The 26,578-nt window shown below is 41.6% G+C and overlaps 1 protein-coding gene and 1 long non-coding RNA gene across 15 annotated transcripts in view; one reads left to right on the forward strand and one right to left on the reverse strand.

Moving 5' to 3' along the window:
• LOC137985210 (uncharacterized) overlaps nucleotides 1–13,204 on the forward strand; it is a 53,584-nt gene extending 40,380 nt beyond the window's left edge. For 2 of the 3 annotated variants that reach the window (XR_011119257.1, XR_011119258.1), the window contains 2 exons: nucleotides 7,562–7,616; nucleotides 13,068–13,204. This is a non-coding gene — a long non-coding RNA (uncharacterized lncRNA). Of the gene's footprint in view, nucleotides 1–54; nucleotides 91–7,561; nucleotides 7,617–13,067 lie in introns of all 3 variants that reach the window. The other variant, XR_011119256.1, reaches the window with a different exon arrangement.
• The window catches only part of LOC137985208 (uncharacterized), a 35,678-nt gene continuing 15,864 nt past the window's right edge, over nucleotides 6,765–26,578 (reverse strand). For 3 of the 12 annotated variants that reach the window (XM_068832740.1, XM_068832738.1, XM_068832737.1), the window contains 27 exons: nucleotides 26,338–26,445; nucleotides 25,986–26,102; nucleotides 24,593–24,703; nucleotides 24,120–24,236; nucleotides 23,690–23,797; nucleotides 22,768–22,884; nucleotides 21,908–22,006; nucleotides 21,537–21,653; nucleotides 20,904–21,005; nucleotides 20,574–20,690; nucleotides 20,259–20,369; nucleotides 19,985–20,101; nucleotides 18,171–18,269; nucleotides 17,956–18,042; nucleotides 17,126–17,242; nucleotides 16,779–16,883; nucleotides 15,382–15,498; nucleotides 15,176–15,253; nucleotides 14,609–14,707; nucleotides 13,621–13,719; nucleotides 13,137–13,199; nucleotides 12,575–12,664; nucleotides 10,904–11,014; nucleotides 10,579–10,623; nucleotides 9,687–9,714; nucleotides 8,673–8,855; nucleotides 6,765–7,563 (listed from right to left, as the gene is read on the reverse strand). In XM_068832740.1, the coding sequence (XP_068688841.1) occupies nucleotides 7,536–7,563; nucleotides 8,673–8,855; nucleotides 9,687–9,714; nucleotides 10,579–10,623; nucleotides 10,904–11,014; nucleotides 12,575–12,664; nucleotides 13,137–13,199; nucleotides 13,621–13,719; nucleotides 14,609–14,707; nucleotides 15,176–15,253; nucleotides 15,382–15,498; nucleotides 16,779–16,883; nucleotides 17,126–17,242; nucleotides 17,956–18,042; nucleotides 18,171–18,269; nucleotides 19,985–20,101; nucleotides 20,259–20,369; nucleotides 20,574–20,690; nucleotides 20,904–21,005; nucleotides 21,537–21,653; nucleotides 21,908–22,006; nucleotides 22,768–22,884; nucleotides 23,690–23,797; nucleotides 24,120–24,236; nucleotides 24,593–24,703; nucleotides 25,986–26,102; nucleotides 26,338–26,445 (2,690 nt within the window). In that variant the 3' untranslated portion in view covers nucleotides 6,765–7,535. Of the gene's footprint in view, nucleotides 7,564–8,672; nucleotides 8,856–9,686; nucleotides 9,715–10,578; nucleotides 10,624–10,903; nucleotides 11,015–12,574; nucleotides 12,665–13,136; nucleotides 13,200–13,620; nucleotides 13,720–14,608; nucleotides 14,708–15,175; nucleotides 15,256–15,381; nucleotides 15,499–16,778; nucleotides 16,884–17,125; nucleotides 17,243–17,955; nucleotides 18,043–18,170; nucleotides 18,270–18,679; nucleotides 18,794–19,984; nucleotides 20,102–20,258; nucleotides 20,370–20,573; nucleotides 20,691–20,903; nucleotides 21,006–21,536; nucleotides 21,654–21,907; nucleotides 22,007–22,767; nucleotides 22,885–23,689; nucleotides 23,798–24,119; nucleotides 24,237–24,592; nucleotides 24,704–25,985; nucleotides 26,103–26,337; nucleotides 26,446–26,578 lie in introns of those variants that run through there. The other 9 variants (XM_068832732.1, XM_068832734.1, XM_068832743.1 and 6 more) reach the window with 7 other exon arrangements.

Here is a 26,578-nt window from a genome sequence, read left to right on the forward strand (position 1 = left end):
TCGGTACCATACGTTAAGTGTGCACTATTTCACGTCATGAAACACCATTGATAGGTTAACAAGATGCACTGATGTAATTTGTCCCCATAGGTAAGGTAAGCCATCTATAAACACCATTATCGTATAGATACTAATGAATACTAGGATTTTCCTTTTTACTTAAAAATCATATCGCGCACATTGAAGATATTATTTTTATCTTTCATATCTGTGGATATAGGTGTCGTGAAGCTTCCCCTACATTGTAAGATACTTTTGTGCCGTAATTTAGTTGTTCTCTACTTTCACATTTTTATGGCTAAATTTTTCGTAATTTTGTTTAATGGTTGGTGACAACTTTTTCGCCATTTAGAAAATGAATTTAACGCCCACGTCGCCAGTGGAGGGTAGGTGCCCAGGAAGCCTGGGGGCTGCAACCGCAGTCACATCCCCAAGGCGCTAGAACACCCGACTGGCCTGCCCAACCCGCAACCAAGCCACGAGCCCCCCGCGCCAGGCCCCCTAAAGGCACCCGTCACACTTGAGCCAGATAGCTCAGTGGAATAATAATAATAATAATAATAATAACACACAAAAAAAAAAGAGCACAAAAAAAAAAAAAAGAAAGAAAGGGGGGGAGAGGGAGGGAACGCCGAGAACCACTAAACTCCTAAACCGACTCACAACGCCACGCCAACAAACACGCTGCAAGCACATTGGACAACGCATGCACTACGCAGGAATACCGCTGAACCATGTCAGCCCCAGGGCCCCCCCAACCTAAAGAGTGCTGCAAACGCTACAAAAACGCATAACAACGCTAACAAACGCCTGCAAAACGCTACTGACCGGACTAGCTCCCGGTCGTGAACCATGTAACTATAACAAACGCTACAGAACGCACCAAAACGCTGAACAACGCTACCAGACGGCCAAGACACTAACAACCGCCTGCAAAACACTACTGACCAGACTAGCTCCTAGTCGTTAACTATGTTAAATTTTATTTAACTATATTTAACGCCCACGTCGCCAGTGGAGGGTAGGTGCCCAGGAAGCCTGGGGGCTGCAACCGCAGTCACATCCCCAAGGCGCTAGAACACCCGACTGGCCTGCCCAACCCGCAACCAAGCCACGAGCCCCCCGCGCCATGCCGAAGGGATCTCCGGGTAAGAAGAACCCGGAGCAAGGGGGCTCGGGGCAACTAGGCCTAAGCCCCCGATAGCCCAAACCTGAGGCACCCACCCCCGCTGGTAACCAGAGAAATCCACTACCTGTTACGCCACCAACTGGGAGGAAACACGGACAATGGAACTAACTGGAGTTCTGATATAGATCTGGTATGCCTCGCTCGACCAACGCCCCAAGGTTTTGATCAGGTGATCCGGAACACCACGTGCCGCTGCAGTGGTCGCCGCCCCAATCCGGAAACTATGGCCAGAGTAGGCGCCGGAGTACCCAGCCCCATGTAGGGTAGACTGCAAAAAGGATGATAGCTGCTGCCGGGTAAGAGGACGACCATCACTAAACAAGAACAGGGGCCCTGGAGCAGACCCACGCAGAGACAAGTACGTGCCCAACGCTGTTATGGGGCACACAGAGCCCGAGCCACGCCCCAAGTAGATATCACAACCCGCACGGAAGGGGTCTGTCTTGGAACACTTGATACGGACTTTGAAACAAGAGGGATTCACCAAGGAGTCCGCTTGCAGGTCGCTAACAGTCATATGGATGTGAGGATCAAAGGCCGAGTTGACCGTGAATTCGCCCGCACGCAAAAACCCAAAAAATGCCAAGCAGCACGCAGCCCACAACATCACATGGTCTCTAGTAGACAGGTCCAAAGAGCACTGAATGACCTTCAGATGATCAACGGTGATAGGTAGGCGCCTGGGTGACACTGGACCTTGAACTCGCTTAATACCCCTTAGCAGACGCTGCAAACGAAGACAGTTGACTAGCGGGTCTGGAAGGCCATGGTCAATGTGAAGGGAGCGCACTGCTGATAGATAGACCTTGATGGAGGAATGGTTCAGGTTGTCGGCCAGGAAGGAAGCAAAGCGCATGAGAGTCTCCTCAGTGGCTGGGGGGATGGAGCCATCCTGGTTTGCACGACCATCCTGGCGGCAAAAGTCTGTAAATCGACGTTGGGCGGATCGGTACACTCGTCGGGTGGAAGGTGCAAGACCTTGGGTAAGTAAGAACCGACACTTCTGAGTCAAGGCATCTGAAGCGCTGCCAGAAGGGAAGCAGGAATAGGAGACGGGGTTGGGTCGGCCTGTGGCTCCAGGCGTCTGAACCGCTGAAATTGGAATCGAGAGAGTGCATCAGCAACTGGATTAGCTTTGCCTCGAACAGATGAAGCTGTAAATGAGAAGGAATGATGGATGGCCAGCATAGTCAAATAACGCAGCAACACCATTAGGTTTTTGTCCCGCGAGGTGCCAGACTTAAGTACAGCCACCACAGACTCGTTGTCACAAAAGAACTCGACCCGCTGAGATACCCACTGACAGCCCCACAGATAGGCTGCCACTACAATTGGGAAGAGCTCCTTGTACGCTATGGATGAGGAACTTTGTGCAGCTGACCAGGCACCAGCAAACCAGTGGGATTTAAAAATAGCTCCATAGCCCAAAGAGCCCGCTGCATCCGATGAGACCTGGAAGTCCGGGAGAGGTGCCCATGTGGGCATGCAGAAAAAACTGAGGCCATCCCAAGTTTGGAACAGTTCCCGCCACCAGGTTAAATCCCGCCGAAATTCCTGGTTAAGCCTAATGGGGTGATCATCACGGCGAAAGGCACAAAGCAAGTCGATCATCCGGCGAAGGAATGTCCTACCCTGTGGGGCGACCTTGCAGGCGTGATGGAGATGGCCAATCAGGGATTCCAGCTCGCGACGTTTACAAAAACGTTTTGCCGACCACTCATCTAACAGTGAAACAATCCTATCTCTCTTGTCAGTCGGAAGGCGAGCCTGAAGGTTTTTGGAGTCAAGTTCAATCCCAAGGATTGTAAGACGAGTCGCGGGTCCCTCCAACTTATCTGGATTAAGGGGAAGGCCAAGTTTTGTACACAGACGAACGCAGGTTTGAAGGTTGTTGTGGCACACAGGGGACGCCGGTGGGCCCAAAGTGAGGAAATCGTCCAAGTAATGACGGAGAAATGTAACCTCATAATTGTGAACCAGGATCCATTCAACCAGGTCTGCAATGGCGGTGAAAATAAATGGTGCTGAACGCAGCCCAAAAGGGAGCACCAAATCCACAAAATATTGCCCACGCCACTTCATGCCAAGAAGGGGGCGATCGTCTGGGTGGATAGCCACATTCCGATATGCACTGGCCACGTCGAACTTGGCCATTAACGTTCCTCGACCCAGAGACATTATGCCATCAATGAAAGCATCCACTCAAACATACTGAACTGTAAACGGGGGCTTAGGGATGCCGTCATTGACGCTTTGCCCCTCTGGGGATGATAAGTCTAAAATGAGACGCCACTTCCCAGGCTGATTAGTTTTGGGGATCACCCCGAAACGACTTATTTGCAATGACGGAAGCGGGGGCACTGGAAAAGGACCTGCCACCCTGCCAGAAGAGACTTCAGCTTGCAAGTAGGAGTCAATCACTGATGGGTGCTCAGCAGAGCTACGCATGTTTGAAGATGCAGATTTGAGGGACACCAAGGATGGGTCAAAGCCTATCCGAAATCCATCCCGTATGCCAGAAGTCACAAATGCCACAGCTGACTTGTTGGGATGGTGGCATAATTCGGCTTGAAATTGATCCAACTGTAATGGTGTGACCTGAGACACCGGAGATAACGGGGCAAAAGAGACAACTGGAACGCTGGGCTTAACTGGAACAGAAACGGGAACTGAGACTGGAACTGAAACTGGAACAGGACAAAACAACTTTGCCAACTGAGGCAATCCATTCGGCTGGCGAGGCAACGCAATCACATCATTCAAACTATGTACAAACACAACACTGGGCGAACCTCGCCCCTCAGTACTGTCCCCTGCTCCCTCCAGGGGAGGGGGAGCGGGAACGGGAATGAAATCCAGCTGAGCGGGGAAAGGGGCAGTTAGCCTTGGTATGCTCTCCCTCGCAATTGCTGCAGTTGTGGCGGAACTTGCACTTCCCAAATAGCCACCGGCATTTCCCTTCATTCCAGGAATGGCAGAATGGTGTGCGTCGGTGGGAATCTGGGCTGTCTGAGGAAGACTGAGGAAACCCGGAAAGGGAAGACGGCCTTGGTTGCAGTGAGGACGATGCTGGCAAACGCAAATGAAAACTATACAGATCCAAATTCATTTTGGACCAATCCGTAAGGCCCGAGGCAGCGGCATCCCTTCTGAAGGCCAGATCGTATTCAAGCCAAGCCAGACCTGGATATTGGCGGGCTGTTTGAATAATGAGCAGCTTATATCTGGTCAAGTCTAACCAACGCAGGGGGTGAGAGGCACACAGGACCAGCTGGAAAATCGTGAAGGCCTCAGTCCAAGTAAGAATATCCTTGATTTCAACCTGCCTGCGTTTTGCGTTGGACACCAGGAGTTTACCCTCCAGGAAGGTCTGTGGTTCCTGATCCCCAGCTCGGAGATTGACTGTAAGTAGATCCGCCAACTCCACGAACTGGCCCTCGATGATCTTCTTGGCCAATTTTGCCGGGACTGGTGCATGACCAGGACCAACAATGAAAGCCTTCTCAGACGTAGGCACTGATCCAGAGTTACCAAAACTTGGCAGGCTGCCGGATACACTGGGACTCGCGAATGGAGAGGTAATGGGGGCCATGAAGCGGGCCGAGCTTGAGTCAGTGATGGCTGACACAGGAGAAAAGGTAGGAATGAAGGCCGGCAAAGTAAACGTACCTGATGACGCCCCAAAAGCCATAGACGAGACATTGACATCACAAGAAACAGCAGTCGATCCAGAGGAGCTAGATGGAGTGACGCCAACAGAAGTGCCAAGGACGGAAGGGGGTAATGGCGAGGGGGCGCTCCCTTGAATTGAAGAGATGATAGTCGGAAGGGTGCTTCCAAGCGCGCGAACAACAGCCTCGGCGATCGAATCGACGGCCAAAGGCGCCACGGGGCCAGAGGGAGCCGTAGAAACCACCATCGGCGCGGGGGACAAGAGAGGTATGTCCTCCGAACGAAGTCCAGCGGACAAGCTATTGTTGGTTGAACGAGGTGGGTTCGGCATGATGTATGATCGAACACCAACCAGCGACGAGCGAGTTAGAGGCGACCACGAAAAAGAAGTGAAAAACGAACCAACAAACACGACAGAGAGCGAGAAAAAACCGCGGGCGATGAAGGACGAAATCCTTTGGCCACGCTAACGGATCGGCGAGCACACTACGGTCCAGGGACGAAAGGGCGACGAGTGAAGGAAAGACAAACCAATAAACACGACAGCCGCCGAAGAAAAAACCCTGGTCGATGACTGACGAAATCCTTAGAATTTATTCCTTTGTTGACCACAACTGGGAACCGCTACACTAAGCCCGCCAAAATAAACGTATCGGAGCACACGATGGTCCGAAGCACGAAAGAGCGATGAGCGAGTAAAGACAAACCAACAGACACGACAGAGGGCGAGGAAACCACGGTCGATGACGGAAGAAATCCTTGTGTTTTCTCTATTGTTGTTTTTCTTTTGTTGACCACAACTGGGAACCGCTACACTAAGCCCGCCAAAGAAACGCCACGCTATCTGAGCGACGAGCCGACTATCGGAACTGGTACAAGAGAAGGTAAGACGAACCACAACACGGCGGTGAAGACGAGATGGAGACGGTCGAAGATCGAAGAACTTCTATTTCAACCTGGACAGCGACCGAGATAGCCAACGAAGCGAGAAGAAGAACGCCGAGAACCACTAAACTCCTAAACCGACTCACAACGCCACGCCAACAAACACGCTGCAAGCACATTGGACAACGCATGCACTACGCAGGAATACCGCTGAACCATGTCAGCCCCAGGGCCCCCCCAACCTAAAGAGTGCTGCAAACGCTACAAAAACGCATAACAACGCTAACAAACGCCTGCAAAACGCTACTGACCGGACTAGCTCCCGGTCGTGAACCATGTAACTATAACAAACGCTACAGAACGCACCAAAACGCTGAACAACGCTACCAGACGGCCAAGACACTAACAACCGCCTGCAAAACACTACTGACCAGACTAGCTCCTAGTCGTTAACTATGTTAAATTTTATTTAACTATATTAAACACGTTTTTAATCTGGAGTAACTATCAGCAAGAGAAGATAAAATTTGTACCCCTTTGCAAATTATATCAAATTGGGGACTCGCGAACATTTGTTTACCAACTTGGTCGAATCGTTCTCTAATGAGCATTTTTTAGGCCTAACTAATCAAGCAGTTGTTGTGCACTTTCACAAAGCCTTCACACAGGTATAATCTTCGTAATTATAACTTTATTCCTTTTTCATTTACTACATTGAGAAAATGTTTAATTCTCATTATCTATTTACTAAACACTACTCTGTAACTAAAAATGTGTTTGTGATATTTATGCTATCGGTCAGTGTACTCATATTTTAACCGCGAATCAGGCAGTATCCTTTTTGTGCTGGACAAATTTTACGTACAATTTTGTAATAATATTAATTATTGACCGTAAGCCGGGGATCTACTATGCCGAAGGCACTTGCTCTGAAAACACCAAAGTTTTAGATTTTTACCGTCCTTTTCTCGAAATAAGTTCAGCCACTTAAAAAAACGTTATGTAATTTTAAATATCATTTTCGTCTGTCAACGTTGCAGTCTTAAATCTTGGGTCCCAAATGATATCTTTCGTATGAAAAAGAAGACGAGAAGGATCGTTCTATTTATGATAGCAAATGTCAGATAAGTGGGGTAAAGTTAATGTAGCAAGAAAGGAGTGGATATTTCTTTGCGATAAAATTACAAATTTCCTTAATTACAATAGCAACAGGCTTACAACTGTAAAACCACTCTAGCTTTCCCACCAACTTAAGTATTGTGACATACCTTTATCCTAAAACGGTACATACAGTGCCTTCCATAAACATGCGGATTCAAAAGCTCAAATTCAGCGTAGAGTTTCATGGTTATGACTGGCTACTTTCCATTAACTTTTGTCCGTCCTAACTGTCGCGACTCATGTGGTTGATCGCAGCGAAAAACGAAAACGGCTTAATGGACTTCGAACGTAAATTAACGCGGATGTTTATGAAAGGCGCGCCCGCGCTCACTTTTGATTCTCATGAATGGTTTCAAAATCCTATTGTTTTCCCTGGTTCTCGGTCTTGTTAAAATAAATACTGCATTAATTTACCCTTATAATTTTATCTCAAATCCTCAAAAACGTATGAACTAAAACTCTTTAAACCGGGTACTTTGCACATTTAAAATTCCATTCAGTTTTCCTAGAACTCTTGGCAAATCTACTGTACAACCTATTATAAAGTCAAAAATTATTAAATATGATCCGTTTCGTTTCTAGGTCTCAAATGGGTTTCGTTCTTTCTTGACGTGGGCTCGATCATCAGTTAAATCTTGTCTGGATTCTTTGCAGCCCTAAAGAAAAACAAAGAATGAGAGAAGAAGATAGGTCACGTTTTCCAAACTGGGTAGGTCAATCTAGCCATAGTAAGCAACATATTAAAGGCGCTCTTACACTGTGCAACTTGTCTCGCAAACGTTCTCACATTGCTAAACAAGTTGTTTTACGGGTGTTTCTCTGAGCAACGTTTCTTGCAACTTGTCTCGTTCTGATGATCACATGAGGTTTATACAGGAACATTTCCATCGGCTGGTGCCACAAACCGTTGCGACTCAAGTTGCACGACGGATGTTACACTGCGCAATGCTTAAAAAACTCGTTGCAACTGGTCTCGCTACGTTTTTGACCGTTGCAAGGTATGTTACATTAGGAAATGATTCGTGCAACTTGTCTCGCAATGGCGGTGCGAGACAAGTTGCACGAAAAATTGGTCAGTGTAAAGGCGCTGTTACACTGTGAAATGTTTCGTGCAACTTGTCTTTTCTTATGAAAATTAGTTTTTATTCATCATACGTGAAGCAGAACTAAAGGCTGGTTTTCACTAGCGACGGAGTTGGAATCGTAAGGGCCGATTTACACGATACGATTTTGTCGCATGCGACAAGCTCACGACAGGCCTACGACATGGACTTACGATTGTCGCAGCGTTTTAAAACATGTTTTAAAATGCTACGACATTTTTTCTGACGTACCCAACAATCGCAAATCATGTCGTAAGCCGTTGTCGCATGCGACAAAGTCGTACCGAGTAAATCGGCCCTAAGAACGCTTATGACCTAATGAAAATCAAAGAGCGGAGTCATAAGCTCGACGGAATCGGAGTCAGAAGAATCAGAACGTTTCCAGTTTCTTCCGACTGCGCTTATGACTCTGTCGCTTATGATCCCGTGAAAACTGCATTCTCGGAGTTGGAAGCAGAAACGGAAGAACCAACCAATCACAACCCCTTGGAATGGAGAATTGTGATTGGTTTATTCTTCCGCTTCTGCACTGGATCGTAAGCGACGGAGTCATAAGCGAAATCGGTATTCTGCTTCTGACTCCGACACTCGATCGTATTGCTCTACGCTTCTGATTAGTAGCCTTAATTATCATCACAAAAACTCGTTGCGTGATTACTTACCCAGGGGACCCCTCATGGTAGGCAAAGGGTGCTACACCCGAACTCCTATTTATAAATTTCTTCCCGGGAGTGTGCACTCTCTCAGGCCCAGATCCCCCCAGCCAAATAGGCTGAGACTGACTTGGATCCGCTGTTTTAGGTCTTGACGGTCCATCAACGTGAGTTGTCACAGTGCTCCTGAAACTGTTTACAGCCAGAATATTGTTAAAAGAATAGCTTGGTGATGACTTGTTGTTTGTAAGGTAACTGAAATACGGGTACAATAACACACAACGCACTTCGTCTTGTCTAAGGTCATTAAGATGCCCCCCAGATAAACCTTCTTCCCAGGTATTGCGCCGAATCTTTGGTACTGGAAGAACACAGAGCGGATGAATCGCTTGGTGTCCACTTGCCGAGCTTTAACTTCACGAAATCCGTCCATTTCTGCCTTCTGGCTTTACTTGGTTTCACTTCGATCGTCAACCATAAAATGGAATTTTTATGTACTGCTATGCCCTTCTCTGCATCAGGAATATTTGAACAACCCGCAACAACATATTTATCAGGCATAATTTCCGAAGAGCCCGCCAAAGGAACAAAGCATGAATAATCCTCCAAAAAATAGGCCATTTCCGAGTTATGTCTGCCTTCTCTTCAAAGCGAGTCTAAGTGCGAAGTTTTTGTGATGGTAATTAGTTCTACTTTACATATGAATGAAAACTAATTTTCATAACAAAAACTTCGCACTTAGATTCGATTTGAAGAGGAGACAGGCATGATCTCAGAAATGGCCTATTGAATTCGGCGCGCGGTTCCTGACATGTCGTCACAGTTGATTGGGCGTGGCCAATGCGCGAACTTGCAAGTTTGATTTCGGGGTCAAAAAGTGGAGGAATCGAAAAATTATTTTTGGGGCAGCTATGCTTTATAGAGATGCAAAAACCATAAACATAAACCCTAACCAGGCTTAATTCGAGCAACTGGCCCCAAATGAACACCCTTTTTAATAAAGGCGTTTCATTGCGTTCTTACCTCCGTAGACTTCTACGGGAAGCTTGATCTGCAAAAGGAGAAATTTCGGTTCAAGTGAGACTCGGACTGATTAATTGATAATCCACCTTAGGGTTAGGGTTCGATATTACAGAGATTTTGCATCACGCTTCCGTGAAACTCGAACGTCAAAATTGACCACGTGACAATGATTTTCCTGCCGTTTGCCGTATACCTGGAATTTTCTTCTACAACTGAGAAGTTGTTTGCGGGAAAAAAGTATGCCAAAGAAGGACAAGTTAGGTTTCATAGATAGTTCATAACTGACTCCTTTCCGCAGTTTTCTTCATGAACTCGCGTTGACTCTCTGTTGATCGACAAAACAGCTTCATCGCAACTATCAAAATTTGACGGGTAAGGATTTTCATTTTATACAGCGTCTTTTTCTACAAACAATGTTTGAAAAAGAATCCGACTTTTCTTTGCTTTTTAATAACTAAATACTCGAGTTGTCGTGGGTCACGCGAAGCAACCTTCAGAGCCTTCTCTCTATTTTACGTGAATCGTGAAACGGCAAGCTTTACGTAAACGTGATGTTAATTCTCTCTATTGAGTCTTGTCTTATCTAAGTATCATGTTCTTGTGTATGACAATAAGGAAATTATACATCACTCTTGATTTATCATCTGACCTGAGAAGTTATTTTGTAACTAATTCAGGGAGCCCTACTGATCTCATACGGAATTTTAAGTTTGAGAAACCCTAGAGGTGACTAAACATGAATATTATCATCAAAATGATTAAAATTCGAGTTACATACCATGCACCCCCATCTATTCCTATCTAAAGGTAGCTCGAGTAAAATGCGCCGAAATACAAACAAAGGCAAAGAGGAAGTGCTCTAACACAACCAACAAGAACGTTTTAGGCTGACCTCTCTTGAAGTTACTTGCTTCACTTTCAGGCATCGTTAACAAGTCTGTAAGATTAAAACAACACAGACGTTAAGTAAGTCTGACAACCGGAACACGAGTTTCTTACGTAAATTAAGGCTTGTGACTAGTAATGGTCATTTCGCCACCAGAAGTCTCAATGTATCAATACCGCTCAGTTTATTGAGTGTAACAAGATTATTGTCACTTTTTTGTGACCGTTGTCCAAGCTTGATAACATTGTGGTTACAAGTACATGTTGGTTGGTAGCCAATTTTCCTGGTAACAGATGACTGTAAACGATCAAAACACAAAGTAGTGTCAAACCTTTGTGATGTCCCCCCTTCCTAGCCATGCTGAGATAATCAGGCACAGTATTCCTTGAGCTGTATCGCATACTTGCACTCCTCCTCAGTGGAGAGACCTGATCTATGGGATCTACAAAGAGACGGGTAAAAACCATATTGCTAAGTGGAGGCTTGATCTCCATGACCGGCAGGTGCTTCCACTTTTGGTTATCAGCTCGTATATGAAGACTAGGCACTGAGACCCTTGAGCATCAGAATTCATGAGAACGGCAACCAGTGCGTCTTGCTGTAAACTACGTTAAATTGCTTTTAACTCGGCTGAATACAAAACGTGCAACTTTCCCGGACAGTTTCCACTGGATTCTTCCGACTTGGAGCATTACTTAGAAGTTCTCCCGTTAAAGGGGTTCAAACAACCAGAATTATCATTAGTATTATAATCCGTTTGCCATGAAAAAAAGCCTCAATTCAAGAAAAGAAATGAAACCTTAAGGCCCGTTTTAAACGTCGGATTTTACACGTGCCGAATCTAATGCAAATGAGAAAAATCTATTGTTTTCACTCATTTGCATTAGATTTTGCACATGCAAAATGCGACGTTTAAAACGGGCCTTAGGGACGAACTACTGAAAAGTACTGTCACGCGTTAATGACTGTGGCAATTTGTGACAAGCTGAATTTTTTATCACGTGTTTGACTGGTTAAGTAAGAGGAGGATAAGCCCATTAGTTAAAATCAAGTTGGATCAATACTAAACGCCTTTATATAATTGAAGAGAAGGGGCTGCCTTTTTATCACATCTTTTAAGTGGTACTACGACCAAAAAAAAATTTTGTTTTTCCTTTGGATTTCAAAACTTGTTAACTAAACACTAACTCACCCAAGTTTTAAGTTCTGATTTTAAAAAGAAACCTGTTTATTTTAGCTGGAATTTTCTTATTTATTGGTCCGCCATCACTAACTTTAAAATCGTGAGAGAGCTGGGTCGAGGAGAAAATGACGTCAAACACTCACTAGTTTAAGAATGCAATGCGTGTGTACGTGGCCTAATTAATATGCAGCACGGGAGTTTCGGGATTTCAGACTTTTCAACCCGTGTTTTGCATATATAATAAATTGCGTTTACACGCTTTAAACGAATTCAATTTCAAGTTTTCTCGGAAAAGGACTCGAACCCGTAGAATCCATCTCACAATCCTTACTTATAAAATTTGTCGGAACGTTGAGTAACCCATATACTACTTTCGGTGATGGTTTCCTATACAGCAGAAAAGGAGGCCCTCAACGACAACGACAGCTATCTTCATGACTTTACATTCCGTTTTTTTGTTTTGGTCAGTGTTCATCGTGTACTCATAAAATAATAAACAGCAGTAGGAATATGATTGAATAGGAATTTAAGGCCACCAAAGTAAAAATATATCCCACACATGAAACAATTGCTGAATCCTCTGGAACACAGAACTTTACATATTTTCTCTCCTGACCTGTCACTGAGTGTATATAAAGTTTCCATGGGTGTGACGGCTGACAAAAATGAAGCAGTATACCTCTGTGAAGTTCACGTGATATTTCTGATCTGGATACGAAATACTAATCAACCTAATTTTTTATTGTCAACGCGATTTATCATTGGGCGCCTTTGCCCTCCTTTGTAAGTATCTAGACAGATCTAACTACCTCTCCTTACCTGGATTTCCACCGCCTTTCCTGGAAATCCTAAGGTAATCAGTTGCATCTCTAGTGTAGGCATTACGTGGACTGCTTACTGGAGTAGCATCTGCAAATTTAAAGAACTCTTACCGTTAACTGCCCCATATTGCCAAAACAAAAACAAAGTATCAGTTGATAAACTCTCTCTTTTCTCGTTTGCCTTTTTTTCCAATTATGCACTGTGCTGTGATTACAAAGTGTAATTATCACAATTAAAATGTTTCCTTTATTTTAAGGGAATGTTTTAAATCTTGTGTTGCAATTAAGATAAATTATTAAGCTTTTTAAAAAATCGGAGTGACCTTTTATATTTGCAATTTTGTTATGCACCCAGTTAGATGATGTTTCAATTAAAAGGTCCTTCCCTTGACCTGATCTAAGAAAAAACGTGTTGCACGCCCTGTATTCTTGTATGGTTTGTATTTAAACAACATTTCAAACCTAATGTGTTTGTAATTTTGTTATTTGAGGTACACAACGTCTTCTAACACATTGGTCAACGGACTGATAATGTGCCCTTTTTTGAAGAACGCACCCACCTCCATTGCGCTGTTGATCTCGCGGCCTAGGAAAGGTCGACTGTGCTGTGACTGCCAGTAGGTCTGTGGAGGGATTACATGGGATACGAGGAAAATGAAGTTACCATGGAAACAAATCATTACCACGTCGAACTCAGCAAAAGACTTATATTTACTCAATGACCTACGCAACCACCTATCGAACTTATCTCAGCTTCATCAAGAGTTTAATAACTACATCAATGTTCATTCTTAATAATATCTAGTGTACAGAAAGCTTTTTTTAGAAGCAGTTTTGACTTCATCAAGCAAATACGTCATGCCTTTCATTACTTGTGACTTGGATAAGTGGACGTGGAATGAAGTTTCCAGGAATGTAAAAGAATGTTTGGTATTTGCTGAACGGTTTTTGTTTACAACATCGAATTTAAACGCACTATAGAATGATGTAAATTCAGAAGCCACAGTGGTTGCGTTAGTGCCCATTAATGATTGCCAGCATTACCCTTATGGCCTCCTCCTTTCTTTGCCATTCTCAAGTATTCAGTCTCACTAGGATCATTGTGTTTTGATTTCCTCGGGCTGCTGGTGGGAGTGGAAGAATCTGTAATAAAGACACACTGAGTCCTTAGCTTTACAAGGTTACTAGTCGTAGTTTGAAAAAATGTTGTACTTCAGCTGCAGTGGTGAAGGGAAAAGACATTCAAGTTTTCATACTATCTTAGCTCAACTTCAAGAGGAAAAACGAGAAAATATTTATATCCAAACATTTTAATGTAGCCACGAGATCATACTCGTCCAAAGATGGCTGCAATTATCTTGGTCAGCATCAACAGTAACACACTTCGGACCAAGTCAGGATATTGGGTCTTGTGCGCAGACTCTGAAATCCTAACCAGTAGCGGTCGCCTACTGTTTCAAAAATGGCCCTTTCTATGACCTCACACATTTCATAACTCGTCGAAGATCGTTATTTTTGGTGATAACTGAAAAAAATGAAAACCTCTGGAATTTGAGAATGTCAATTGGTTTGAAAATAGTTAATATATGGAGATGGTTAAGAAACTCGACAAGTTTCTTTGTTTTATGCTTTTGTTCGCTGTTTTGGCCGTGAAAAAGCACAAACCACACCCTCTTTCTAAAAGGCAGCCAATCAAAAGTTTCGATTAATTTATTAAAACTCAGTTGTGAACCGAGGACAAAAGGACGAGGACGGTCAAGTTAACATAAAGCGCGATGTCACTGTTCTCGCTTTTGTAGTCTCCGGAGTTTTCAAACCAGTCCATCTAAATGAACTATGGTTGGGAAAATTGTGTGAACAAAGTGGAAAAGGTTTTTACAAAATACTGTATTGAAGCTTCCATTATTGCAATCTTTGATCAAGCCGAAAACAACACCGTAGGAAGAAAGTGGACGGGCTTTAGCCCCATCAGCTCCTCCCTCTCCGCGGCCCCTGATTGAAATTTCAGCAAAATGCTTTTAGGATTACACACCTTTGGAAACAGAATCATTGTGGTAGTACCAGTCTCCAAGCTTTCTTTCTTGTTTCTTGGGTTTGGCACTGGGTTTATGATGTTCAACAGTAAGAAGATCTGCCCACAAAATACGTCATTTTAATTAATGTCTAATTAAGAGGGAAATATGGTGTCCCGTTTTGTCAATGTGGTCAGGTACCTGAGGGTTTTTCTTAGCCTAAACCAAGGGTCTGGAAAATTTTGGAGATGGGAATACTCCTCTGGTACCTTAAAATCCATCATCCTTAACTCAAAATAATAATTATTATCGTAAAAATGCCCCGCATCTCAAAATGAAGGTAAAATCACAAGTAATTCTGTAGGTACTGTTGAAATTTCAAAACAGATCTACTGAAAAATGCCTTTTCAGTTTCAATTTAGATGTAAATTCAAGAATTTGGGGTGAGATGGCAACTCACCTGACGATTGTGGGGCAGTATTTTTGACAGTATAACTCCGTTTTGCAGTAATTTGAGTAATGACGCTGGAAATGTTAAAGAAAAAAGAATTGCAAAATGTTTAATTATTTTATAAACCAGTACTCACCTTTGTGCCCCCCTCCTTTGCGTGCGGTTCTAAGATATTCAGTGTCTGTGTTTATTTCACGAGGACTCGAATCAGCACCTTAAAGAAATGGATCCCATCTCAGGCCAACAGGTGATAAGAAGGAACTAATTATTGGAAATTCATTTATATGTAAAGTGCATCACTACGGCTTGATAACTCTAACTCAAAATGGTTGTCATGCATACCTTTTTTTCCTTTTGGTATATTTCCATCAACATTATGCTGTTTGTGTATGTCTCCACTTTTCGTTTCATGCCTCTTCCAATCAAGGGAGGGCGTATGAGATTCCAATGATAAGAGATCTGAATAAATAATGAAGAATAACATCTTCCACATATGTGAATGGTATCAAACAGAAAAGTATTTTACCCCTGCCTGAAACCTTCCCATAATCCTTTAGGGGAAATTCTCGCCCAAAAAACAAGTGAAAAAGAAGCTATTGACCTGAACACTTGAAGAAGGGAAATGATATTAGCCCTACATTTTATGTGGGCAATTATTGGTCATTATGCTTGGATAGCATATTTCACCAGCGCAACTAGAGTTAATTAATTATCAAATTTTCTTTCAATCAACAGTATCTAGGAGCAGGGAAAGGCTTAGCATCAGTTTGCCTTGCTTCTTACTCCTTTATGATCCAGGGAGGGTTATCTATTACGTAGTTATTTTTAGAACTAGAATTAAGAGTTTCAAATTCAGAGTTTTAATGTGAATTTAGAGTTTTATATATATATAGTCTCCCAGTTAGTAAGGCACTGTGCCTGAGCTATAAGACTTGAGACTTTAATAAAGTTCATTATTATTATCATTATTATTATCATTATTATTATCATCATTATTATTATTATTATTATCATTATTATTATTATTACATCGTCCAAACAATTTTAGTCCACCTGTGTGCTCCTACTTCCACTCTTATAAGTCACCCCATGTTCCTGCCTCTACTGGTATTCACTACAGCCATTACCATCCGTTTTGCAAAGTCTACCACCATATGTCCTTCTGCGTTCCTACCCTGGTTACCAAACCTGCCCTTCACTTCCTCATCACCTCTATTGCCTGCCCCAACATGTCCTACACCAATCACCACTCTCTCGCCTCTGGGGAAACTGCACAACTTCATCTAACGCACTGCAAAATTTATCCTTCTCTTCTAACCCACGTCCTCCCAATGGGGAATAACCACTACATTGAACAGCACGCCTTCAATTCATCACTCTATCTGATGCTCTTTTCACCTCTAGAACATTCCTGACAAGCTCCTCCTTCAAGATAATTCCTACTCCATTTCTCTTCCCATCCACACCATGATAAAACAGCTTGAAGCCTGCTACTACACTTTCGGACAACTGTACTTCACTTGCTGTAAAGTTACCCTTAACCCTATTTGTCCACAATAATGAACACACGAAAAAATGTCAGAACAAAAGAATGGACACCGTCAGCCTTGCAACCATTTGTAAGCCCAGGAACTCAACCACAACTGTAAAATAGTCTGTTATCATTAACATTATTAGAAAATAAAATTGATTGATTACATTTACTATTGCATTAATGGGATTAGTTTTTGCATGGTTACCTTTATGACCACCACCTTTTCTAGCAATTTTAAGATAATCAGTGTTAGTGTTCACTCCAAATTTTGAGGAAGATGTATTTTTACGAGGGCTGCGGTTTAGTTTGCCTGAAGAACAGAAAGAAAAATTACATGACACAGGTGCACAACCCTTGAAAAATTGCATGCAATGCCTATGCGTAAATAAATAGCTTTCCTTTGATTGAAGTGAAGATAACAGATCTTTAAACTGAGGTAAGTTTGTAATAAGCTTAAATGAAGGAAAGGAAAATTAAGGAGGAATTATTGATATCACAGTCCCCAATCTTTACAGTCAGTAGAATCAATAAACATGTTGGAAAAATTCTGACCTTTTTGGCGGGGTGTCTCCTTTGCATCCACTGAATCATGACTGTACCACTGTCCATCCTTTTTGTCATATCTTATGGGTTCAGTGGAAGGCGTATGGGGTGTTACAGTCAACAAATCTGTTCACACCAAGGCGTAATAAGCACTGAGATAGTATACATGCTCTTTTTCCCAGAGAAAGTTAACATATAAAATCAGGTGAGGGGTGAGGTTGGGAGAATTCTCGAAATTATTGTAAATCACTGATGTCTTGGGTTTGCATAACTGTCTAGAATTCTCCCGACACACCCCTCCCCTCCCCCCCTTCATGTTTAGATCAGGCTATGCAAACAATGAAAAGGTCTATTAATACATAATGCAAATGCAGTCAAAGCATTGCTTCATGTTTCTAAAGTGTCTCTGAGAGACAAAGCTTTGTGGGGGCAGGGGAAGGAAACACCGGACTTTAGAGTACATGACTGTTCAAGTCACAATCTTCCTGTCAAACAGGCTCTTGTCTCTCGAGACAAGACAAAAACCAAGTGAGTGAGTGCAATGTGTTGACATCAACATTTAAGGAAAGGCAGCTTGTTGATCAAAGCTTTATGCACGACTCTAAATGTTTGATTGGGGAATAACCACCCACCCTTTTTTTTGGAAAAGCCCATGAGTTTTGACTAACTCAACAATGATACCCTACACACGAAAGAGCACTACATGGGCAACTACATGCCAATTTCAGTCATTTCATTTCAATAAGACTTTTCGCAGGAGGAAGGGCAACTAAGAAGAACAGGCATCCAAGGCTAACATTGAAGGACCTAAGAGCCATTGTGCTAAGGGGGTCACTCACCACTGTGTCCTCCTCCTTTTCTGGCCAGTTTTAAGTACTGTGTATCATTGCTATGACTTTGGCGGGATACAGACCGCGGAGACGAATCTAAAGAAGGGAGAAATAAATGGACACATCAATTTGATTACTTTGTAACTTGCAAACAAGATTGACCACAATGTTACACACAAGGACCAGAAATGATTTTGCCTAGAACAAAAATTAATGTAGAGTACCATTTGTTTCCTTTGTATCTTGGTTGTACCAGTCTCCTCCATTTCTCTGGTATTTCTTTGGTTCAGGGGATGGGGTGTGGGGTTGAATTGTTAGGAGATCTGCAAGAACAATTTGTGTCATCACCATAAGGTCACTGACAATAAATAAATAAAGAATAATAATTTAAGAAAAAGGAATGACTTAGGCATTTGCATTTGTTGTAGTGGTTAGAGAAACCTTAGTTTGCCACTAGTTCTGTTGGCTTCCAGTTTATATTTTTAATAGGCTAAGCATGACATCGTGAAATAACCTGCTTTATTTGTTATATATGCATTGGCATTTCCAGTCATCATTAATGAGGTCAAGGAAATTAAATCTGCTTATAATATTCATATTATGTGTTGGAATGTTGGCATTAAGATTGGCCGGTAGATTAAAATTAGATTACATCTGAAACTATTATTTCAAGAAAAGGACATTGGCCTATCACCCTACAATGCTCTTGTGACCAATAGCAAATAAGCCAAACCTTTATGCCCTCCGCCTTTCTTTGCACGCTTAAGGTACTCTGTTTCAGATGAGATGTTTACTGAAGGGTTTAAGGTTGATGGGCGTTGATTGTTATTAGGTACCGTGACCATTTCTGAAGGGCAGACAGACAAGGTTAAGAGGTTACAAAGTTAAGAGGTCAGAAATTACAGTTATGCAACAACAAAAAAATATACATTTGTATTATTGTTAGTTTTAACAACGCTTCATGAGAAACACAGCCTACAAAAAGGCATTATTTGGGTTAAATCAATTTATTTAACAATAAACAGCTCTGGCCATAAAGGGATTTATTAGTCTTGCAAATAAAGATTTTTATGCATTTGCCTACTTTCTTTTACTTGGGCAAACAAACATCTTTGTAATCATTTGCACTTGTTCTCATATTGTTTTAACCAAACAGGGGATTGGGTTAAGACATTTGCCATAAATTATGTTTGGGTTGGGCAATGTTAAATTGTGCTGACGCCCATCTAAGGTTTGATGTGATGTCATGTGCATGGAGTATGAGATGTCGCAAACAAATGGTTTTGGAATCAGTTTGCTCTACCTTCGAGCACCCCAAATCACCTTCCTGGGTACAGCAAAATTGGCATTTGGTATTATTGCCTGGTTTTGGCATTGCTTTTATGATCAAACAGCTAATGCTGTTGTAGTTCACAGTTTAAATTTACATTAAACATTATCCTATTTTAATAGGATAATGTATGGTTAGGGTTAGGGTTAGGGTTAGGATAATGTAAATTTAAACTGTGGACTACAACAGCATTAGCTGTTTGATCATAAAAACAATGCCAAAACCAGGCAGTGTAGGCTTAAAAGCCCACAATGTATGTGGTACCAGCCATTTTCTGCCCTCACCTTTGCAAGGTACTCTGAACCTTAGTAATTTTATCTTTTCATCAAGTTGGTATAAAAAACGGATTTGTTTGCCCTGCAAACAGAGCTCAGCATTGATAGCCAAGTTTTAACTTCATTCAGTGGGCATAGTGCATTAATGTCCAAATAATGTTTGGGAGAGAGCTTTTAATTGCCTCTTTGCGAAAAGCTACAGGGGCAGATCTAGGGGAGTGCAGAGGCTGCACACCTCCCCTGAGATGACCAGCACCTTTTGAATACAACTGGTATTCTGCAAAAACGTCACCAGTCTGCTATGCCACTCCTTAGTGATGCACCCCCTCCTAAGAAAAATCCTGGATCCACCCCTGTGCTAGCCAAATTACAGTCAACAAAAGGGGATCATATGATGAAACTTCCATGACAATTATTTTGAAGATGTACTCACCTTTTCTTTGCTGTGTTTCCCTCACATCAATGCCATCATGAGTGTACCACTTTCCATCCTTTTTCTCATATTTGACTGGCTCAGACTTTGGAGTGTGTGGTTCAACCACAAAAAGATCTAGAATGGAAATACTTTTATCGTTTAGTTACTTTACAAGTAATTATTTTAGGTAATGTTAAAGCCACACTAACGCAGTTTCTTCCATTATGTGGGGCTCTCAGTGTAGAGGAAAATACTGATAGATCAAGACAACGACAACAGATCAAGCACCAACCCTTGTGTCCCCCGCCTTTCTTTGCCATTTTCAAGTATGCTGTCTCCTTCTCAACATCCACTGAACTTGTAATATTTGGTGATCTTGGACTTGAACACACAGTTACCATTTCTGAAAAAAGAGGAGTTGTTTATAGTACCAATAAGTTGTTTCCTCTTAAAGAATGTTCGGCCAAATATGGATTTGACACAACTGTTTTAGAATGAATTGCCCATTTTCTTTGGTTTATGATTTATATACCGGTACCGTACATATCAAAGTCTCATGGCGGTTTACAATTCTCTCCCTTGGGTGAAATTGGACATCAGCTTGTACCTTTCCTCGCCTGTGTTTCCCCAACATCAACTCCATCATGAGTGTACCACTGGCCGTCCTTCTTGTCAAATTTTGCTGGTTCAGGGGTGGGTTTGTGCGGCTCCATTGCTAATAAATCTATAGATGAGAAGCTGTGTGAGGCAATGATTGATCAATGTTCATGCCCTCCTAATGATTGTTAAAAGTGCTCCAGGTAACTAAATTACACAAACACATACATGTATGCAAATAATCCCTTTATTTTAGACATGGGAAACACAACCATAATAGTGACCATTATCCTCCAAAAAAATTTTTTTTTTGTTAAATGTACTTTATATGTCTGCCAACCTTTGTGTCCACCGCCTTTTTTTGCAATCTTGAGATATTTTGTTTCAGTATTAATCTCCACTGCACTCAAAGGGCGGGGACTACTAGCAACTGTTACCATTTCTGAAAAGAAACACCAATCATGCAAAAGCATTACACTAGATTGTGGTTATGATGGCACAATAAATAAACAACTGGCCCGGGTTGCTCGAAGCATGGTTAGCGTTAACCAGCGTTAAATACCATGGAAACATATAGGATTTGATACTTCTTAACCAACGATTAGTGCTAACCAGGCTTCGAACAACCGGCCCCAGATTAATTAATTAATTGTCTGTTTCCATCAGGGACAATGAAACAGTTATGTTGATGCCAATAAACACAGCACATTTCTCAGAATCCAAACTGGCCAGGAGAGAACAAGTTCTACTGGAGTTGAACCAAGTATAATTATTATTGCAAAGAATAACTTCAGCTAGCTGTCAGAGTGGCACTTGAATCCAAGACTTCCAGGCTTTAAAGGCAATACTCTCACTAATCAGCTTTGTTGAAAAAAAAAAATCAAGCTCTAATGGCCATGAAGTAAGCAACATACCGGTATATGTACATGTACATTGTAATAAGCAGATAGCCAAAAGTTCAATTCATTCCCACCTTTTCTTGATTGTGTTTCTGCAACATCCACTCCATCATGAGTGTACCACTGTCCATCCTTTTTGTCATACTCTACTGGATCCGGGGTGGGTGTGTGAGGCTCCACTGTTAGCAGGTCTAAGGAACAAGAACAAAAAATAAAGTTTTGGATGTTGCTGTAGCACAACAAAACTTACAAAAAACAGTGTCTTCCTTCATACATGTACTTTCTATTTATACACAAGAGATATAACATAAAGAACACAAATAGAATGAACAGCTTATTGTCTGCAAGTGTTAAGTCCACTGATCTCTGTGTATACATGTAAGGAGCTTATTATTAATAACAGTACTACAATGAAAAGTCTTTTGAACACAAGTTTTCCATGTACCTTTCCGCCCACCTCTCATTGCTACCTCCAGATATTCTCCATTCCTTTCTCCTGCAGCAGTCAGGTTTTCAGGAATACTCTCTGGTGTACCCAACAAATCTTAATAGTAATCAGAACATACACAGTAGTAAAATCCTTGTTGCGAGGTCCATGAAGTGTAAACAACTCTTTTAAAACTTTACTTCCCATATGAGAAGCCTGCAAGACTAAGGTCACACCCCACACTAAAGGCCAATGCGGATCTTTAGACTGAGTTCAGATGTCATTAATTTTCAGTCCTTGCAGGACAACCATCCCCACAACCAAGTTTAATTTCCCAATTCCCACAAGTCTTCCATATCTCAGCAGAAGAGGAACCAAACTTTCCTGGAAGTAAATGACTGCAAATTATGCACTAAAACTGACTTCGAAGAAAGTCTACAATGTAGCCCTTTCAGTGACGTGTAACATGTGGGCTTAAATGCATGGGATATTTTTTACATCTGAGATCGAGAATTTAGGGTTAGGGTTAGCCTAACCCTATTTGTTACCCTTCACAAAGGCCATATTAAGACCAAGTGCATCCGTCCAGTCATTTGTACCTAAGGATTTTTCAACAAAGCATGTGACAACTCCTGTAGTGCACGCAAGAGGGTGGTAACTTACTTTTGAGCCCTACTGTACACTGTAGGTCTGTACTGCTATAACCTGATCGCAGGTTAGTACTACTATAATGATAAGTTCCACAGTATACCCACGTCACATAATCATGATAAATGCACCCCTTCATTTCAAAAGGATTTGTAAGCAGATACATATTTTAATGAATTGAGTTAATTCATAGAATAAAACATATCTATCTGTACTGAACATAAGAATACCTTTCCTGGACTGTGTTTCTTTGATGTCCACTCCATCATGGCTGTACCACTTTCCATCTGTTTTGTCATAGTTCAATGGTTCAGGGGTGGGCGTGTGGGGTTCAATTGATAAAAGATCTGGCAAGAACAAAAGCAAATTTAATTTTATTAACAGCTAGGCACTCTCAACCCCTATAAAATCAAGGAATGTTTTTCATTCAATTGATTCATTCACATCACCATGATTAAAACTATGGGAAAGCTCCAATATATCCTGTATAAATCACTAACAAACCAAAAATTCTAAATTCACTCTGACAAAGGGGCAACGCTTGAAACATAAGCTCCTCCTTTTTTTGCAGCAAAGGTTTATGTACCTAAACTAACGTGTATTAAAATGTTTGATAAAACCAAATTTACATAGTGGAGTTCCATGAACCGAAAGGCGCATGTGCAGAGCACCACGGGTAACAAAATATCATGGTAACCCATCCATGCAAGAAAATTTGGTTTTGGTCACCATACAAACGTCCACCCCTCCATGTTATGGTCAATTGACACCTGTCAAAACAAGGTATCCGGTGACCAGTATCACGTCACCATATCACAGGCTCAAGTTTAGAGCTCATCGAGGTCGGCTTTTTTTACAAAGTTGACCGCTGACCAGGTACTGGGTTTTTATTGCCTTGCAGGCTCAAGCCATTAATTTTATTAATTTTAGGCTTGGCTAAATCTATATAATTATTATTGTCTTGAAGCTACTGTCACAGTCATGTACATGCCGCTAAAGACAACATGCAGGTCTAGAGTGGACAGCATATGACAGAACTGGCATAGCATCGTTTGTTAGTGTAGCACACAACATTGTCTTTTTTAAGGGGCTGCAGCAGAACCTTAACCTTAGCATATTCATAATAAATTTTAACAATGCATCTCCATTTACCTTTATGGCCTCCTCCTTTCTTTGCCACTTCAAGATAATCTGAATTGTTTCTTCCTGCTGCTACTTGACTGTCACACATTCTCTTCTCTTCCATTGGCACAGCTACATCTTTAAAAGGAAAGAATACTTTGATACTTATGACAAACAAATACAGACAAGGTTTCATTTTGATGTTACCAGTACCTGGCCAAAAATTAATTGTACCAGGAAAAAAGAGATCTTCGAATTTCCAACACAAAGAAAGCCTGCATTAAAATTATTTTGGGAGTCACTCACCAGCATTAATATTTTCACCAATTAAATTACATTTAGACGTTTTTGTACACCATACTACACAGATTAAAGTCATACTAAGCAAAGAACACAAAGGCACGTTAGTACCTCTACTTAGCACAATAACAGGTTCACACAGGAATCAAGACTAGTGTACCTTTCCTTGACTGAGTTTCTTTGATGTCAACTCCATCGTGAGTGTACCACTGTCCTTCTGTCTTTTCATACCTTATAGGCTCATGGGTGGGTGTGTGGTGTTCTATAGTCAACAAATCTATAGGGGAAAACAAAAAATAGTTGTGCGGCACAATGAAGACTGCCACTTACAGGAATCACAATTTCACTTAGGCACAAAGCCCTCCAAAACAGATTCTCCAAAAAAAAAACAATAAGATTCAAGGTACAGTATACCATGGGACTTTCAAGGAACTTCACAGAAAATTTTTGGATTTTTCAGTCCTCAAGCACTTCCCTTCTGAGAGTGCAAGACTTTTAGATAACTGTTTACTTTGTCCAATGCTAGACTATTTTACTCATCAGTGTTATTATTGGGGGTGCTTTAACAGTGAATGGATTAAGGAATTTTATAGACAAACACAAACCACGCTGAATTCAGAAAAAGAAACTAACCTGTGTGCCCTCCACCTTTCTTTGCAATCTTTAGATACTCTGTGTCAGCCTCAATCTCTGTAGAACTGTCTAAGTTTGATGGCCTTGGGCTACTGTCAACAGTTAACATTTCTGAAAATAATGATTTCGAACAGCATTTAAGACTAAAAGTTATTGAAAGGAATTACATGTATGTTTGTTTGAAAGGCATTCTGGCTCTATTTTGAAGTTGAAAACTAAATTTTTAATGACTTAAATTTTGTTTCTTTCCACTGCTTTTTGTAATAAATAAATGATAAAATTGTTCTTGTAATCCAAAATGTCTACTTCTTATATTGTGCCATTAAAGAAATACCTAAGTTAGGAAAAGTTGTAAAGATTAATAATTAACCTGTAATGATACACCCCTTGTAAATTATTTGTCATTAGCACAAATCACCAGTCAAATACTCAAATATTAGGGCATTTCTGAGTTCATGCCTGCGACCTCTTCAAAGCGAGTGTAAGTGTGAGGTTTTTTCTTATGAAAATTAGTTTTCATTCATATGTGAAGTAGAACTAATTACCATCACAAAAATTTTGCACTTAGACTCGCTTTGAAGAGGAGGCAAACATGAACTCGGAAATGGCCTATTATTTTGACCCCAACCCTATAGAATCAGGAAATGCCTCTCACAGCCTGGTTGTGGCTAATACCACTTCCCCTGTGCCCAGTGTTTCAACTTGCTTTCACGTATACAGGGTTCTCATTAAATTTAAATTTTTTTACTTTAAATTTACAGCCGTCTACTTTTCCGTCATAAACTTGCTATAAACAATGACAAAGCGCTTCTCCCGCCGCCTACTTTTATATTTAAGCCGTCTACTCCAAAACTTATTGAGAACCCTGGGTATAGATCTTTAGATACATAACACATCACTCTTCCTTCTTTATATTAGGGAAGTGGTCAAAACTACTACACTCGAACAGGACCCACCAAACCACAAAATAGATGGTGGTGTCTGCCTGCACCCACCTTGCTTAACGTCAAAAGATGGTGTCTACATTGCATAGCCATCCCTCTATCCAGCAGTAAAAAATAACAGTGAGATTCAAACCTCACATTTCTTGCTTGTCTATTAATGCTCACTCTTGCTAGCTGCATATTCCTGTGTCAACTCAAATTTAAAAGCCAATAAAATGTTGTCGGTAAATGTTCATGTGGTACGTTGGAAGATAGGTGGTGTCTTTGAGAACCCCCCTACTTCAAAGGTGGGTCCTGTTCGAGTATAATAGTTTTGACCAGTTCCCTTAATTACATGCAGTCCTTAAACCCGAGTTCTAGCTTCCTTTGGAATTGCAAAAAACTACACACAATGAAACCTGCAAAGTTTGAATTTAAGTGGAGACTATTTAATTGTCTTGACTAAATACCTTTCCTTTGTTGTGTTTCCTTCACATCAACACCATCATGAGCATACCATTGTCCATCCTTCTTATCATAGGCAATTGGCTCAGGGGTGGGATTATGGGGTTCTATCATCAACAAATCTGAGCCATGGAAAAACAATGAAGCACACTAAGGAAATGCATTTTAATAATTAAGGTGAGGATTACAGTAAGTGTAATTAAGAAACTACCATAACATGCTTCTGGCTCACAAAGAAAAGTACAACATATGTAGAGGATTGTAACCAGCTACTGTGGTAAACAGGATACTATCCGGATTTTTTCATCAATTGCAGAGGCTATGTACAGAAGTTTGAAATGGTTTACAGGTTTTTACCTTTATGACTTCCTCCTTTCTTTGCCAAATGCAAGTATTCACTGCCACTTTGTCCAGCTGCAACTATCTCTTCCTCATTTTGACTATTGTTTATACTCACTGACAAATCTAGAAAAAAAACAATTTCCTGGCTGCATAACTTTTAATTCCTTTAGTTATACAACAATTCCATACATTTAACTTCTTACATGTAGGAGCTTAGAAAAATGGGGCAGAGCCAACTGCTGGCCATGAGGGAGCT

The sequence above is a fragment of the Montipora foliosa genome, chromosome 14, assembly GCF_036669935.1.
Source record: "Montipora foliosa isolate CH-2021 chromosome 14, ASM3666993v2, whole genome shotgun sequence".
In the NCBI taxonomy this organism is placed as follows: Eukaryota; Metazoa; Cnidaria; class Anthozoa; order Scleractinia; family Acroporidae; genus Montipora; species Montipora foliosa.